Source organism: Bombina bombina, chromosome 5, assembly GCF_027579735.1.
Source record: "Bombina bombina isolate aBomBom1 chromosome 5, aBomBom1.pri, whole genome shotgun sequence".
NCBI classification, from domain to species: domain Eukaryota; kingdom Metazoa; phylum Chordata; class Amphibia; order Anura; family Bombinatoridae; genus Bombina; species Bombina bombina.
The window spans coordinates 508,963,991-508,981,601 of NC_069503.1; the positions used below are offsets into that span (position 1 = coordinate 508,963,991).

Below are 17,611 nucleotides of genomic sequence, written 5' to 3' on the forward strand. Positions count from 1 at the left end.
ACAAAGTATTTCCTTGTAAGTTTTATTTCTTAGACCATGTACCATTTTAGTAGCCCTCTTTTGAATAGTTTCTAGTGTCTAATGACACACTGTTTTGGGTGTCTTTTCCAGATTACAGTACGGATAATAATTTTCACTCTGTGAAATAATCATGGATGAAAATGGATTGAAGGGTGCCTATATAATAACAACAATCTTGATTTTTTTTTTACTTCAAACTAATATAACTTAATTCTAAAAAAGAAATTGGGGGAAGGAGTTTCCCAGTAACCCCTTGAGAAAAATGGGGCATGTGTCTAAACTTTTGCCAGTGAGTTGGAACGGATACAAATCTTTTGGAATTCCCATTATTTTTTAGTTACGATGTTGAGGTAAGTTTTTACCCTGAAATATCTTCTAGAAACAACAATAATAATAATATATTAATTGATTTATATTTAAAATATTTTTTTTTTTTTTAAATATCTTATCGGCATAGTAATTAGAGACTGTGCGTGTAACTTGCAGACAACAGGATGTTGTATAATTAGAGCATACAAATTTATTAGTTAAAACAAGAATGATGGCTACCAGTTTTTGGTTAGTAATGATACACGCATATCATCATTTGCATTGGCCAAATATGCTTTTATAAGAAAAGACTGGATTAAAGATGACACATGGGCGTAATTATATGTATATTACTCTATAAATATGCAGTTTGCAGACATATGAGCTTATTACACTCTGTAACTTGACATTGGAATTAACCTGAGTTTGATTTAAGTAGAATGAGCAGTAGGGAGAATCTGTTAATGTTTCAGAATTGAATCTTGCATAGAATTTAATACATAATGTTACATTAAAAAATGAAATATAATCTAACACTCAAAATAATACTATAGTATAGTGTGACCTATATTTAATTATGTCTATGGCAAGGAATGGAAAGAATTTAGAAGGAGCACCAAACAAGGAGGCTATAGTACTTATAATGTAGTTTAAAGATGATAATGTATAGTTAATGGATTAGCCACTAGTTGGATAGAAAATAAATCACTCAAAAATATGTTTTGAAAATATATTTGATACAATAATCGATGGGTTCAGATAAAGATAATATATATATATATATATATATATATATATATATATATATATATATATATTATCAGGTTAACAAACACAAATTAGAAACACAAATTAGAAAAACATCTGTGCATGTCCCTTTTATGCGCAACATACAATTTAAAAAACCTAAAACGCAATTTAAAAATATCTCATGATATCTGTGAGACTAGTACATCCACTAGGAGGGCATCTAATAAAGCAATAGTAACATTAAGTGGATTTTGGAAAACCAATAAATATAGTGATACAGTGTATCAGTGTACAAACGAAAGAATAGAGTTACCCTCTATTCTTCTTACATTTCATTCCCATCTTCCCATGACATCATTCTCTCTGTTTATCTCATGCATTCCTCCTTATAGCATTCCCCTCTTTTCTGCTTCCTACCTACAATGTCAATCGTTCTTGTATCCCATACTAAAAGGGCCATGGAAGTCAAAATGAAAGGTTCATAATTTAGATCAAGCATAAAAAGTTTCCAGTTTACTTATTTTATCAAATGTACCACTAACTCTCAGTCTCTTTGGTTTAAACTTAGCCTCTTTACATGATAGCGTACTAAAGTAGGCTCAGGAGTGTGCACGTTTTGAGCATTTGGTGTATCATTGTTATACAAACAACCTGCAGAGGGAGCTTTAGAGCACAGTATTCACTCTATGGTGAAACTCTATAGTAAATTAGAGAACATGAAAGCAAATGATTCAACCCAAAACATTTGCATATGTATAAAATATATTAGAATGCAATGTTTTACTTACCTGTCCCTGTGCATTTGTGACTAATTGGCCTGAAACCCCTTGAAGACTGGAGAGTGCATTTCCAAAGGCTTGTGAACTAGCTATTGAGCCCATTGCTGCTGCTGCCGCTGCTGCTGCCGCCGCTTGGTTTGCTAATGGATTATTTACCATCTAGAAAATGTAAGCGGGAAAACAAGTTAAAGCTGGTTCGTAACAATACATATAGGGCTAGATTAGGAGTGGCGCTCTTACTGTTGCGCACAAGCGAAAAGGGATTAATCGCAGCTCTTTGCGCACGTTGGAAATAGCGTGCAGATTACAAGTAGAAAGTAAACATGTTTGCTTGAGCGCAATTTAATTTAACACATGTCGGAATAGCACGACTTCAGAGCTTGACTAAAAAAGTTACGCTCGACTAAGAAGTTGAAAAAACATCAAAAATACATTTAACAGTACAGTTATGTAATAAAAAATATTTATAAAAACATTGCAATACAAAGTTATAAGGACTCAAAGATATGAGGTCTCAGGTGCATGCAAAGGGATTTAACATTGAGATACATACTTATACATGTCTAAAATAAGTATATGTATGTATATCTATATATATATATATATATATATATGTGTGTGTGCACATATATTTATATGTGTATATATGTATTTATATACACATAGAAACATATAAATACATGCAGTCAAGAAGCTGAAAACTATGCATTTACAATAAATAGTTCAAATTCCAGTGTTTTTCACATAGTGGAATATGTTCTAAGTATTTTTAAATAGATATTCCTATATATATATCCTATATATATATATATATATATATATATATATATACTGTATATATACTTTTAAAAGGCATTCAGCTTTGTGCGATTTGTTGGGTGTTAGTTTTTTCCCCACTTTTCACGCTCCATTGAAGTCTATGGGGGAATACTTAAAACAATCGCTCTATTCGAAGTTCGGCTTTTTATGCAAAAAGCTTACTTCTAGCAGAAGGTAACACGTGAACGGGTGCGTAAGATACCACTCCACTCATAATCTAGCCCATAATAATTAATGCTTGGGTGAATTGTAGGAAAGTGTTTTCCACAACCAAAAAAATAATAGTGTACTAATGTATATTTTTTAGCTAAAATAATAATAATAATAATAATAATAATAATAATTTTGTATCATCACTTTATTATATTGGCAAAAGCTTAATTAAATCCTTAGTGACTTTATGCCTTGTTGTATAAAAGATAAAAATCAGATAAATGACCCCTGATCTTCAATACTTTAAAAAAAAAAAAATAATAATATATGTGTGATCCATTCCATCCCAGAATAGACACTGCACTCACCGGATTTTCCAATATAAAACGTCACTTTTATTGCATTCACATTAAAATGGCATATCCCCAAATGTTTCGGTACCAAGCAGGTATCTTTTTTAATGGGACACTGCAAGTGTGGAAAAGTTGAAACATATCACCCGCCTCTATTTAAACTCTCTGTGTCTCCTATTTCCGGTCTGCTGAGCCAATTGTCAGAAATCTGTGTTCGGCTTGTACCCGCCCTATTAACAACAAAATCGCATTGCTAATTAGCATAGCCTATCAATGCGCATCACATATTGCTTACGTCTTTGGTACTTAAAGCCATTCAGAGACTGCTCAATTTGACTCAGATGATCGGTCTAAAACCTGTGTATATATTAAAACAAAACAACCCAATACAAACTCCTACCAATGTTAAAAACAATCATTACTGAACTAAGCTGATTCACAAAAGACATCTTGCCTCCTATAGTATGGTAGATAACTGTGGCAATCTTTTATATGTATAAGACACTTCTTTTATTGTGGCACTTCTTATTATATTTTTATCATGACCATTTTCTGTCCACCCAGCAACAGGGAAATATTTCTTATGACAGAAAAAATGAAACCTAGACCGTCCAGTCATAGAAACACTCTTCTTCACAGAAAAACACTGAAATCCAGCTTCAGGGCCACAGTATCCAGCCAATAGATCCATTTGGTCTAAATGTGCAATAGCCTTTTGTGTCTATCCCCACCTCTCTTGAGAGGGGGCACATGATCAATTAACATGGTCCTTAGGCTCACCGTGGTGTGTCCCGCCTGTAGAAAGTGCTGTGCCACCGGCTGATCCGAAGTACGGTTCTTAATTGCTTCAAGAATGGCACAGCGATGGTTCGCCATTCTATCCCTGAATGTTGTAGAGGTTTTTCCAACGTACACCAGGGAACATGGACATGAGAGTGTATAGATCACATATTCATTCATGCATGATAACCTGTGGTGAATTTTATATTTCTTCCCAGTGTAGGGATGATGAATCATTGGTCCTGTAATCATACTGTTACAGGTGATGCAGTCACCACATTTGTAGCACCCTAATTTTCTTTTCCCATCCATCCAAGAACCCTTTTGATAGCATCTCACTGGGTCATTGTGGACTAGTATGCATCTTAAATTAGGCACTTTCCTGTATACCATCCAGTGAGCTTCTATGTGTGTGAATGGCAGCGATTTGTCTGATTTTACAATTCAATTTGACTGATTGCTCCATCACTTTGTGTAGGGGGGGTAAATGTGGTTATAAAGTTTACTTTCTCAGTAGCCAATTTATCAATATGTACCTTGTTCAATAAGGATAGTTGATCATGCTGTGTCACCTTGTTGTATGCCCTATTAATACTCAGTCTCCTGTAGCCCCTTTGCTTTAATTTGGCTATCATGTCATCTTCCTGGTTAATTCTTGTATCATCCAGCATATTGTTACGTGCCACCCTCATGAGCTGAGAGGAGATCACACTCCTTTTTTGATGTATGGGGTGGAAACTCTGTGCAGACAGTAGAGAATTTTTATTTGTGGGCTTTGAATAAAACGAGGTGGCAAACCTCGAGATACCATCACTTTCACATTTAAATATATTTAAGTCCAAAAAAGGAATTCTACCATTAATATATTTAAATTTAAACCTAATAGGTGAATCAAGATTTTTAAGCATATCTATCCATGAAGTGAGTGTATCCTCCAAAGCCCTTAATACCAGAAACACATATTCTATATATCTTAAATAGAACTTAATGTTGGGTACCAACAATGTTTTCATGACATGAGTCTTGTACCATAGCAAATAGAGATTGGCATATGTGGGAGTCATGTTGGAACCCATAGCAGTCCCAAACTCTTTTTCGAATTTGAAATAATTCCTTTCCAAACAAAAAGTTAATAGATCTAATAGGAACTCAATGGGAGGTCTTGCATATGTCAAAGAGGTACATAAGATGGATTTGACAGCCTGTACATCCTCAACATGAGGGATAACCGTGTACAGACTGTCTATGTCCATAGTGACCAATAGGTCATGTTTCAACCAGGTAATATCGGCAAGTTTTCTGATAATGGTGGAGGAGTCCAGTAGATGGGAAAAGGACTCCTTTACAACCGGTTGTAGATGAAAGTCAATGAATTCGGCTACATGGGAACAGAGAGATCCCCTGGCAGAAACAATATGTCTGCCAGGAGGTTTGCCACCTCACTTTATTTGAAGCCCACAGATAAAAATTCTCTACTGTCTGCACAGAGTTTCCATCCCATACATCAAAAAAGGAGTGTGAGCTCCTCTCAGCTCATGAGGGTGGCACAAAACAATACGCTGGATGATACAAAAATTAACCAGGAAGATGACATGACAGCCAAATGGAAGCAAAGGGCCTACAGGAGACTGGGTATAAATAGGGCTTACAACAAGGTGACACAGCATGATCAACTCTCCTTATTAAACAAGGCACATATTAATAAAGTGGCTACTGAGAAAGTAAACTTTAAAACCACGTTCACCCCCCTACACAAAGTGATGGAACAATCAGTAAGATCGAATTGGGAAATTGTAAAATCAGACAAATCCTGCCATTCACACACATAGAAGCTCCCATGATAGTATAGATGGAAAGGAGCCTAATTTAAGAGACAAACTAGTTCACAATGACCCAGTGAGATGCTACCAAAAGGGGTCTTGGTTGGATGGGAAAAGAAAATTAGAGTGCTACAAATGTGGTGACTGCACCACCTGTAACAGTATGATTACAGGACCAATGTTTCATCATCCCTACACTGGGAAAAAATATAAAATTCACTGCAGGTTATCATGCATGAACGAATATGTGATCTATACACTCTTATGTCCGTGTTCCCTGGTGTACGTTGGAAAAACCTCTACAATGTTTCGGGAGAGAATGGCGAACCATCGCTGTGCCATTCGTGAAGCAATTAAGAACGTACTTCGGATCAGCTGGTGGCACGGCACTTTCTACAGGAGGGACAGACAGCGGTGAGCCTAAGGATTATGCTAATTGATCATGTGCCCCCTCTCAAGATAGGTGGGGATAGACACAAAAGGCTATTGCAGATTGAGACCCAATGGATCTATCGGCTGTATACTGTGGCCCTGAAAGGACTGAATACACTGCTGAATTTCAGTGTTTTTCTGTGAAGAAGAGTGTTTCTATGACTGGGCGGTCTAGGATTCATTTTTTCTATTATAAGAAATATTGCCCTGTTGCTGTAGGACAAAAAATGGTCATGATAAAAATATAATAAGAAGTGCCACAATAAAAGAAGTGTCTTATACATATAAAAGATTGCCACAGTTATCTACCATACTATGGGAGGCAAGAAGTCTGTCGTGAATAAGCTTAGGTCAGTAATAATTGTTTTTTATTGTCAATACTATGTTTTTAACATTGGTAGGAGTTTGTATTGGGTTGTTTTGTTTTAATATATACACAGGTTTTAGACTGATCACCTGAGTCTCTGAATGGCTTGAAGTACCAAAGACGTAAGCTATGCGCTTTTGCTGTTAAGAGGGCAGGGTACAAGCTAAAAGCAGATTTCTGACCATTGGCTCAGCAGACCGGAAATAGGAGACACAAGGAGTTTAAATAGAGGCGAGTGATATGTTTCAACACAGAACGCTTTTGCACACTTGGTGTCCCATTGAAAAAGCTGCCTGGTTGGTACCGAAACGTTTGGGGATATGCCATTTTAATGTGAATGCAATAAAAGTGACGTTTTATATTGGAAAATCTGGTAAGTGCAGTGTCTATTCTGGAATGAATGGAATAGAACGCTTATGCTATAATAAACAGCACCCCGGTATTCGACTATTGGAATAGTGAGTGCACTTGAAACAAGCTGGCTGCTATATATATATATATATATATATATATATATATATATATATTTATATATATATATATATATATATATATATATATATATATATATATATATATATTTATATATATATATATATATATATATATATATATATATATATATATATATATATATATATATTACAGGGCTCAAAATTTCAGGTCGTAAGCTACTAGCTACTAGCTCTGATTCTACCCACTACCTGCCCACACCACACCCACTACTCCATTCCCTCCTTGCATATTTTTAGCCATTGTGAAACACATTATTGTGCAGTCATTTTAAATGTTTTTTATTTTATACCTTAACAAACTAAATAATGCCACATACAGTAATAGATTAACAAAAATAAGTGCATAACAGTTAGCAACATCAACTTGGTGGTTCTGTGTAAGAAAACAGCTGGATAGAAATAGGAAGCTGTTAAAGTGAGAGAGTGGATAAAGATAGTGCTAACCTTAATGGAAGGTCATAGCAGACCTGGAGATTTTCTTTAATAATTATCATCTCTCCTTTCTCTCTCTTAACTATTTTTCTCCCTTCCCTCCTCTCTTCAATCTCTCTTTTTACCCTCTCCCTTATCTATCAGGCCATATCTTCTCTTTACACTATTTCTTTCCCCTCTCTCATATCTTTTAACTTTCTTTTTTTTCTCTACTCTCTCGTAAAGCTATCTTCCTCTACACTTTAACTTTTCCTCTCCAATCTCTCTCTCTCTGCCCCAGTTTATCCTCTCGGAAGTAACAGTCTGAGCACTAATGGTGCTCCTACAGCCCTAGAGGAATAGCATATCCTTGCCCGTTCTAGGATATACAATATACCTTCAGATAATATTTTTAGTACATAGCCCATGTGTGTTTGTCAATGCTGCAATAGGAGTGTACATTTTAAAAATGTGCTAACTTTGCTACTTACAACATGCCACCATACTTTGGATCATGAGTGAATGTTGATTGAACATTCACTCACTAACTTTCCCTCGCCAACCATTACATTTCCACTCGCCAATGACTAGTAAAGAGTGGAAATTGTGAGCCCTGATATATATATATATATATACATTTATTTATAAAATATTTTACAAGGAAGGATACATTGAGATTTCTCTCGTTTTCAAGTATGTCCTGGGTCCACAAAACATTGCATTGATACAATAGGGTACAATAAAATACAAAAACAATATTAATATATAATATAGGCAAAATTTAACATAGAACAGGTAGGAAATATATAATCAACCATGACAGGTGCATTCTGTTTTGAGATATGTAGAGAGGGATCTCTTAACCCCTTAATGACCACAGCACTTTTCCATTTTCTGTCCGTTTGGGACCAAGGCTATTTTTACATTTTTGCAGTGTTTGTGTTTAGCTGTAATTTTCTTCTTACTCATTTACTGTACCCACACATATTATATACCGTTTTTCTCGCCATTAAATGGACTTTCTAAAGATACAATTATTTTTATCATATCTAATAATTTACTATAAAAAAAATTATAAAATATGAGGAAAAAATTGAAAAAAACACACTTTTTCTAACTATGACCCCCAAAATCTGTTACACATCTACAACCACCAAAAAACACCCGTGCTAAATAGTTTCTAAATTTTGTCCTGAGTTTAGAAATACTCAATGTTTACAAGTTATAGGGCCATAAATACAAGTAGCACTTTGCTATTTCCAAACCATTATTTTTCAAAATTAGCGCTAGTTACATTATCTTTCAGGAATCTCTGAATATCCATTGACATGTATATATTTTTTTTTAGTAGACATCCCAAAGTATTCATCTAGGCCCATTTTGGTATATTTCATGCCACCATTTCACCGCCAAATGCAATTAAATACAAAAAATCGTTCACTTTTTTACTAATTTTTTCACACACAAACTTTTGGTTTCTCACTGAAATTATTTACAAACAGCTTGTGCAATTATGGCTTAAATGGTTGTAAATTCTTCTCTGGGATCCCCTTTGTTCGGAAATAGCAGACATATATGGCTTTGGCGTTGCTTTTTAGTAATTAGAAGGCTGCTAAGTGCCACTGCGCACTACACGTGTATTATGCCCAGCAGTGAAGGGGTTAATTATGGAGCATATAGGGAGCTTTTAGGGATAATTTTAGCTTTAGTGTAGTGTAGTAGACAACCCCAAGTATTGATCTAGGCCAATTTTGGTATATTTCATGCCACCATTTCACCGCCAAATGCGATCAAATTAAAAAAACGTTAAATTTTTCACAATTTTAGGTTTCTCACTGAAATCATTTACAAACAGCTTGTGCAATTATGGCACAAATGGTTGTAAATGCTTCTCTGGGATCCCCTTTGTTCAGAAATAGCAGACATATATGGCTTTGGCGTTGCTTTTTGGTAATTAGAAGGCCGCCAAATGCCGCTGCATTTCACACATGTATTATGGCTAGCAGTGAAGGGGTTAATTATGTAGCTTGTAGGGAGCTTGCAGGGTTAATTTTAGCTTTAGTGTAGAGCTCTGCCTCCCACCTGTAACATGAGACCCCCTGATCCCTCCCAAACAGCTCTCTTCCCTCCCCCACCCCACAATTGTCCCCGTCATCTTAAGTACTGGCAGAAACTCTGCCAGTACTAAAATAAAAGCTATATTTGGGCTTTTTTTGTGTGTTTTTTTTAGCATATTTACATATGCTGCTGTGTAGGATCCCCCCTTAGCCCCCAGCCTCACTGATCCCCCACCAAACAGCTCTCTAACCCTCCCCCTCTGCCTTAATGGGCGCCATCTTGGGTACTGGCAGCTGTCTGCCAGTACCCAGTTTAGTAAAAAAATTTGCCTTTTTTAAAACAAAAATGCCCTTTTTTGTAGTGTAGCTTCCCCCCCCCAAGATCAACCCCCCACCCCTTCCAGATCCCTTAGCTTTTAATTTACAACTATCAAAAGTTTTAATATTTTTACTTTTGACAGCTTTATTTTTCTGTAGTGTAGCGGTTCCCTCCCGCTCCCGCCCCGTGCACGCGCCCGCCCGCCGCCCCCCGTGCACGCGCGCGCTCCCGCCCCCGATCCCGCCCCCGATCCCGCCCCCCTCCACTCTTCTCGGCACATCGATGGCCGCCCACCCGCCTCCCAGACTTGCTCCCACCCACCAACGATACCGGCCACCGATGTCCGGTGCAGAGAGGGCCACAGAGTGTCCAAGGGGGGTTATTGCAGGATGCCTCGATAACCGGAAAGCAGCTGGAAGCGAGCAGGATCGCTTCCAGCTGCTTTCCAGACCAAGGACGTACGCCACACGTCCTCGGTCATTAACTGTATTTTTTTTGAGGACGTGTGGCGTACGTCCTTGGTCATTAAGGGGTTAAAGGATTTTAGGCTTTGGGAAGGTTTTAAAGGTATTAAATGATGCAGTCAAAGAAAAGATTAGTCTGAGACTAACATGTAGATGTATTTTTTTTTAAAGTTTCATTAGATGTATAAATACATTCGATGTATATCATTATCATTCATGAAATTACATTGAACTCTCTTCTAAATATAGCGCTCCGAAATCTGTTGACGCTCTACAAATAACCAATAATAATAATAATAAATGGACTCATACTTCATCAGCACAAAGTACTAAGATTATATCAAAATCATGCTGTTAAAGGGTTACTAAACCCAATTTTTATTTCTTTCATGATTCAGATAGAGCGTGCAATTTTAAGCAACTTTCTAATTTACTCCTATTATCAATTTCTCTTCATTCTCTTGGTATCTTTATTTGAAAAGCAGGAATGTAAGCTAAGCAGCCAGACCATTTTTTTGCTGTCGGCATTTATTGATGTGCAGGGGACATGATACGCTACATCGTATCATGTCCGCTCGCACTGTAATAAATATACCCTTCTATCTGAATCATGAAAGAAACAAATTGGGTTTAGTAACCCTTTAACTCTGTACAAATATGATGCTACAGTTAGCCCTTGATAATTATCTGCAACTCTTGACCAAGGCTTTTCAATAATGCACAGAGAGATCAACCTGGAAGGAACAATTTCTCAGTAGCTTGTTATTTGGAGGGTCACCACCTGCGAGCAGTCTCTAAGGCCGAAACGAGAGTGTAGGGTTGCCATGTTCCTCATTTAATGGAGGATTGCTTCTAATTTTGGGGATGAACTGTCCTTTTTAGGTGGGATCAGACTGATATATTTCAGGAATTATATCTTCTGTAAAAAGGCACATCTGGGCTACAAAAGGCTGCTCCCAAGTGGTGACCCACCAAAGAACAAGCTACTGAGCCGTTGTTTGTTCCTGGTTAAACGCTTTTCTCTCTTTGTATCTTTGTAGTAATACACTTAGCAAGTCCCCACAGCATTCCTCAGCACTATATTGTGGTACAAATAGAACATACTGGTTTTGAGAATCCCCTGGACATCAACTAAACAGCAGGAACAGCAGTAATGATCAAGTAAATCTCACAGGAGCTCTACAATATCTCCTTCTGCCTATTCCATTAATAAAGTCTGTCATCATAAAGTATATAATGCTTTCACTTGTTTTTATTGGCAAGAAGTGTTATGTTTGTTTTGATAAACAAATTTAATTGCATCCCTTTGCATTCACTATGGTAAGTAATAGGTGTAATTCCCTGTGTCACTTTCCAAATTAAACCCTAAAGGGGATACTTTGCTGTAAAATTGGCTTCCCCTTAATGTGCTTGAAATAACTTGTTATACTAGCTGCGGAGCCTAAAATACATGGGAAATTGATCCTTTATGTTTATTTTTGCATATGAAATATATTATTTTGATAATTAAATCCACAACCCATTTCAATGGTTTGAGCTTGCAGAAAACGTATGCTCTTTTATCTTATTTTTCCCTCTACACAAAATCCTCATTTTCCTATCTCTTTGGTACTGCAAAAAATGTGCACTTAGCACAAGCAACTTAAATTAACATTTAATACTTATCTCTCCACAGGCAGTTTTTAGGAGTTAAAAGTGGCAGGTGTGGGGTGAAAAGTACCTTTACATTGCGGTCTATGGGAACTGTGTGTTCCCTGTAAATATATATGTATATGTTTATATGCATATATATTTATGTGTTAATATGTGTATTTAAAATTGCTGCCCATAGCTGCGCTAGTTCTTATGCTGTGTCTCACGGCATGAGAACGAGGCTCCCATATATGCCTATGGAAGCACGCTTTCATGAGTGCAATCCTTCCTAGCAATGCAAATTCAAGCTCGCATTCGTATTGCGCTCAACTTGTAATACCAGTGCACATTAGCGTGTGCTGGTATTACTCAGTGGAGCTCTAATATCACTTTCTCGAAAGCGATATTTAGCGCTCCACTTGTAATCTGGCCCTAAATAAATGCTAGATAGAATGATGCAGTCAAAGAAAAGATTAGTCTGAGAATATTTTTTTTTTAAAAGTTTCATTAGCTGTATAAATATTGACAAATTAAGTGTAAAATGTTAGTGTCTATAAAACAATGGGAGCTGCCAGGTTGTAACTAAGGTTAGCTTCTTCGCTGTGGCTAATTAGAGATAGTTATAAATAGGTCACTAGAGTGAACAGCCAATGGCTGTGTGGAATATAAGTGTTCTGCACTTCCATTTCTAAAAGGAACTGAAAAGCTCACAGAATGTAATTACAGAAAAAGGGGCCAAAATAAATAATGAACGTATATTGCAAACTATATATATATATGTATATATATATATATATATATATATATATAATTCACTGAAATAAGTGCACTCCCACGAACAGTAAGTTTAAATTCTGCCGGGGTGCTATAGAAAGTTCAAATATCCAAGTTATAACACAAGTATTCACTGGACTTGATACAGGTGAAATAAAAAGTGTTTTATTCCATATAAACAAGTGACATTTCTGGGTTTTCACCCCTTTATCAGACCAACGTTGGTCTGATGAAGGGGTGAACACCCCGAAACATTGCTTATTTATATGGAATAAAACACTTTTTATTTCACCTGTATCAAGTCCAGTGAGTGCTTGTGTTATAACTTGTATATATATATATATATATATATATATATATATATATATATATATATATATATATATATATATATATATATATATATATATATATATATATATATATATATATATATATATATGATTTATCATTTTATATTATCATCTCAGTGTTTTATGTCCCTTTTAATGCATGTATCCCCTTAATTTTGCTACCTATATACAAATTATACCACAGTCACTCAAAAAAGTCTTAAAGGGCTTTACTAAAAGAAATTCCATCATACATATATAAAACATTAGTATTTAAATATTACATATTTTTGCATAATAAAGATTATGTTAAAGCTGTTCAAATGGATATTGAAACAAACATGAAATGAATGTTCGTGCACACATGGTACTCAGGGGTCAATTTCCTGCTTGCTGATAGAAAAACCATCCACACCTCTATTTATGGAGAGGGACATGCAAAAACAAAAATATTAGCCTAATTGTATTTATAAAATTCCATATAATATGTTACATTAATTAAACTTAGGAGTGATTGTGTATAATAAAAAACACTCATGGTATTTAAGCTCAAAACATTTCACAAAACATATATAAATTGTATTTCTTGAGGGAATTTTTGATGCCACAAAAATCCTATAATTTTAAATTCTCTATGAGTTTAAATATACTCTACAAAAACTTGGGGGAAAATGTATGGTATTGACTCTATTAGTGCAGGATAAGTACATAATTTCTTCATGCAGCTAAACTTAATTACTCTTATCTGAAATCTTATACTAGAAGATTTACAGTAAACACTAAGAAAGCAGTGGTAATTGAAGATTATGATATTGATACTGCAATAAAGTGAATGTGACATTATTAGCTCAGTGAAAAGTGAGATGTCACCACTCCCAAGAGGTGTTTAATGTATTTTCATATATTCCAAAAATATCAGATTAAAACCACCTCATTAGACGAAAGTCTATCCTAAACTATGGAGATGTTTAGGGGTCAAATTATTGCACATATAGTGATAGATTACGAGTGGAGCTCTATGTGTCGCTCCTGCTCGTGCTCTAACTGCGCTCGACTTTTAAGCAAAAACCCAAAGTTACATACTGTAAAATATTCTAAATAATCCATAGAATATATTTATACATTTTAAAGTATGTTTAATAATTTTTAATTGTTTTAATTATTTTCTTATTAATATTTCAATATCACGCCTTAAGAAAAGTTTTCATGTGCGCTTACCTGACCTCTTTAAGATACAAATCGAGAAAAACGATGAGCAAAACACATATTTTCCATTTATATCTTCTTCACATAGAAAATAATGTACTTTTTATTATTAAATATATATTTCTATATATATCTGATACTGGTCAAGTAAAATTCATATCTATTTATCTGTAGGAATAGATATGCAGGTATAGTTATATACACACATATATATATATATAATCCTCACAAAAAACAGGAACCAAACAGGATTTTTTTCAGGGGTCAAATTTATTGACGTTTCGGGGAGTAAACCTCCCCTTCCTCAGAACATCGTCAATAAATTTGACCCCTGTTTTTGAAAAAATCCTGTCTGGTTCCTGTTTTTGGTGAGGATTGTCTATTGCACAGAACCTTCAGGTGGTTGACTCAAGGAGGGCAGATTCGCATTGAGAGACATGTGTATATATATATATATATATATATATATATATATATAAATATGTATTTAAGAATTAAAAATAACATTATCCTGTAAGTAAACATTGGAATGTGAAATATGTACAGTAAATATACAGTAAAACACATGAATACATATGTACACACACATATATATATATATATATATATATATATATATATATATATATATATATATATATATTTAGACAGGCATATGTATGTATCCCTATGTTAAAGCCCTTTCAAGTCCTTTAATCCGACATCCTTATAACTTTTTATTGTAGTTTTTTTTCAATATTTTTTTATGAGACTGTGTTATTATGAGTAACACTGTCTCATAGAGCAGTAGAGCGCTTCTCTCTTTGTATGCAAATTATGAGTGTAACTATATATTTAAATGTATTTTTGATGTTTTTTGTGCAACTTTGTATACAAGAGTAGCAGTTATCCAGAGCTCTAAAATTGCGCTAACCCGACGTGCGTTAAATTCAATTGCAGTCAAGCAAACGCGTTTACTTTCAACTTGTAATATGTGCGTTATAACCAATGTGTGCAAACAGGTGCAATAAACCCGGTATCACTCAGACGCAACTATTAGCTCACCACTCGCAATCTGGTCCATAAATTGGAATGTCTAAGAATAATAAACTACTGTTTTTTAAAATATACAGAACTCTGGATTAATCAGTCATTTTACAAAATGTATTACTATTACTATAAATAATCTATAAACCAATCCCACCTAAGAGGGGACAGGACAGAGCTTAAAGGCACAGTGAAGTCAAATTTAATTTACATGAATCTAGATAGAACATGTGATTTAAAAAATTTCCAATGTAATTCTGTTATCAAATTAGCTTTGTCCTGTTGTTATATTTTGTTAAATAATATACCTAGGTATGCATATAGAAGCTTCGGAGCCTGCACAAGTCTTTAGCATTCTATGGCAGTAGTGTTTGCAACATTGTATAACATTAATACAAACATTGTTGCAAACACCAATGCCATTAAGTGCTAAATACATATGTATGCTCCTGAGTGCTTATGAGTCAGGTGCACAACATTATTAGATAATGCTGGGAAGCCTGCTAATGCTTTATTTCTTATAATTCATCTTAGTTAAAAAAAAAAACACAGCTACATAAACTACATTAAAGGGACAGTCTAGTCAGAATTAAACTTTCATGATTAAAAAATGGTATGCAATTTTAAAAACTTTCCAATTCACTTTTATCATCAAATTTGCTATGTTCGCTTCTTTGTTGAAAGCTAAACCTAGATAGGCTCATATGCTAATTTCTAAACCCTTAAAGGCTTCCTCTTATCTCAGTGCATTTTGACATTCTTTTCACAGTTAGACAGCTCTTTTTCATGTGTGTCATATAGATAACATTGTGGAGTTATTTATGATTCAGCAGTGATTGGCTAAAATGTAAGTATGTCATAAGAACTGAGATATGGTGCAGTCTTCAGATGATTAGATACAAGGTAATCACAGTGATAAAAAGTATATTAATATTACAGTGTTGGTTATGCATAACTTGGGGATGGGTAATAAAGGGATGACCATTTTACAGCCAAATTTTAAAGGAACACTAAAATCAAAATTAAACTTTCAGATTCAGATAGAGCATGCAGTTTTAAGAGACATTTCAAATTTACTTCCATTACCAATTTTTACACAAACTTTTTATATGCACAGTTTCTGCAGCATTGGCTCCTACTGGGCATGTGTACAAGTTCACAGAGTATACGTATTTGATTGGCTGATGGCTGTCACATGATACAGGGGGTCTTGGATATGGGAAAAAATACATTTGTCAGAAATAAAACTACTTCTTATTTAAAATTCAGAGTAAGTTCTATTGCCTTGTATTTTCATTGTGCATCTATTAATTATGCAACTCTATTGTATTTAGTGGTCCTAAGTGCTGTAATTATTGTTTTTACCAATTTGCTAGCAGTTTGCGTTTGATTTGTAAGATATCTTGGACATGTTGGGCATCTCATGCAACTATAGATGTGAATGACCGGAGGACTCAGTAACAAAATATAGGGTGAAGTGATGCTCAATTAATTTAGAATATGATTTGCCTTTACAAGAGCCTTCAGCAATCTTACGAACATCTATGAATCTAGCACAGTATCTACAATCTTACATTTTATTATTATAGTAATATGAACATATAAATCAAACATAATTTCCAGCATTTATTTCCAGTATTTAAATGTGGGACTGGGGGGAAGGGGTGGAGTTTTGGCAAGCAGGGCGGAGTCATGATAGCACTGATGGGATTGGGCAATCCATATCATTTATAGGTGGTCCATGAGCAGGATTTGAGGCAGAGTGGGTATTTCTAGATGTTTTTTATATGGCCTCCATTTTTACCAAGTAAATCTGGGACATTAAAAGGTGAAGGACAGAGCTATCAAATTATACTACTCTAATCCAGATCTTATAGCTCATCGTTTGAGAGCTGAGTATTTGTTGGAAGATTTTATTTTGCTAGAGATGGTTCATTTAAAGGGCCATGCTTCCTAATAATGTTTAACCATATGTACTGTGTACATTTTTTACCACTTATTTTCTAGCAAATGTATATAGGAGCCAATTATTTTCTCTTCTTTTTAGACATAAAATAAAAGGGATATTGACAGTGGGAATATGCTGTATAATCTAAATTTTCAGTTTTTTATTTATGGCTTGCAATGTAAAATCGGTGGATTATGGCATCTTAAATACTTGCTAAAAAAATTCTAAGAATAAATTTTAACCATTCTTTTATGGAAAAAAAACACAGAATTATTTGTTTGCCTTTCAGGAAGAACTGTCATATCTAGTTTGATGTCCAACTAATGGGCATCCATTCTGCACAG

At 34.9% G+C, this 17,611-nt stretch overlaps 1 protein-coding gene across 1 annotated transcript in view; it reads right to left on the bottom strand.

The window, feature by feature from the left end:
- POU6F2 (POU class 6 homeobox 2) overlaps positions 1-17,611 on the bottom strand; it is a 675,911-nt gene that overhangs the window by 124,190 nt on the left and 534,110 nt on the right. The window contains exon 5 of the mRNA XM_053714422.1: positions 1,869-2,018. Within this exon, the coding sequence (XP_053570397.1) occupies positions 1,869-2,018 (150 nt within the window). The remainder of the gene's footprint in view (positions 1-1,868; positions 2,019-17,611) is intronic.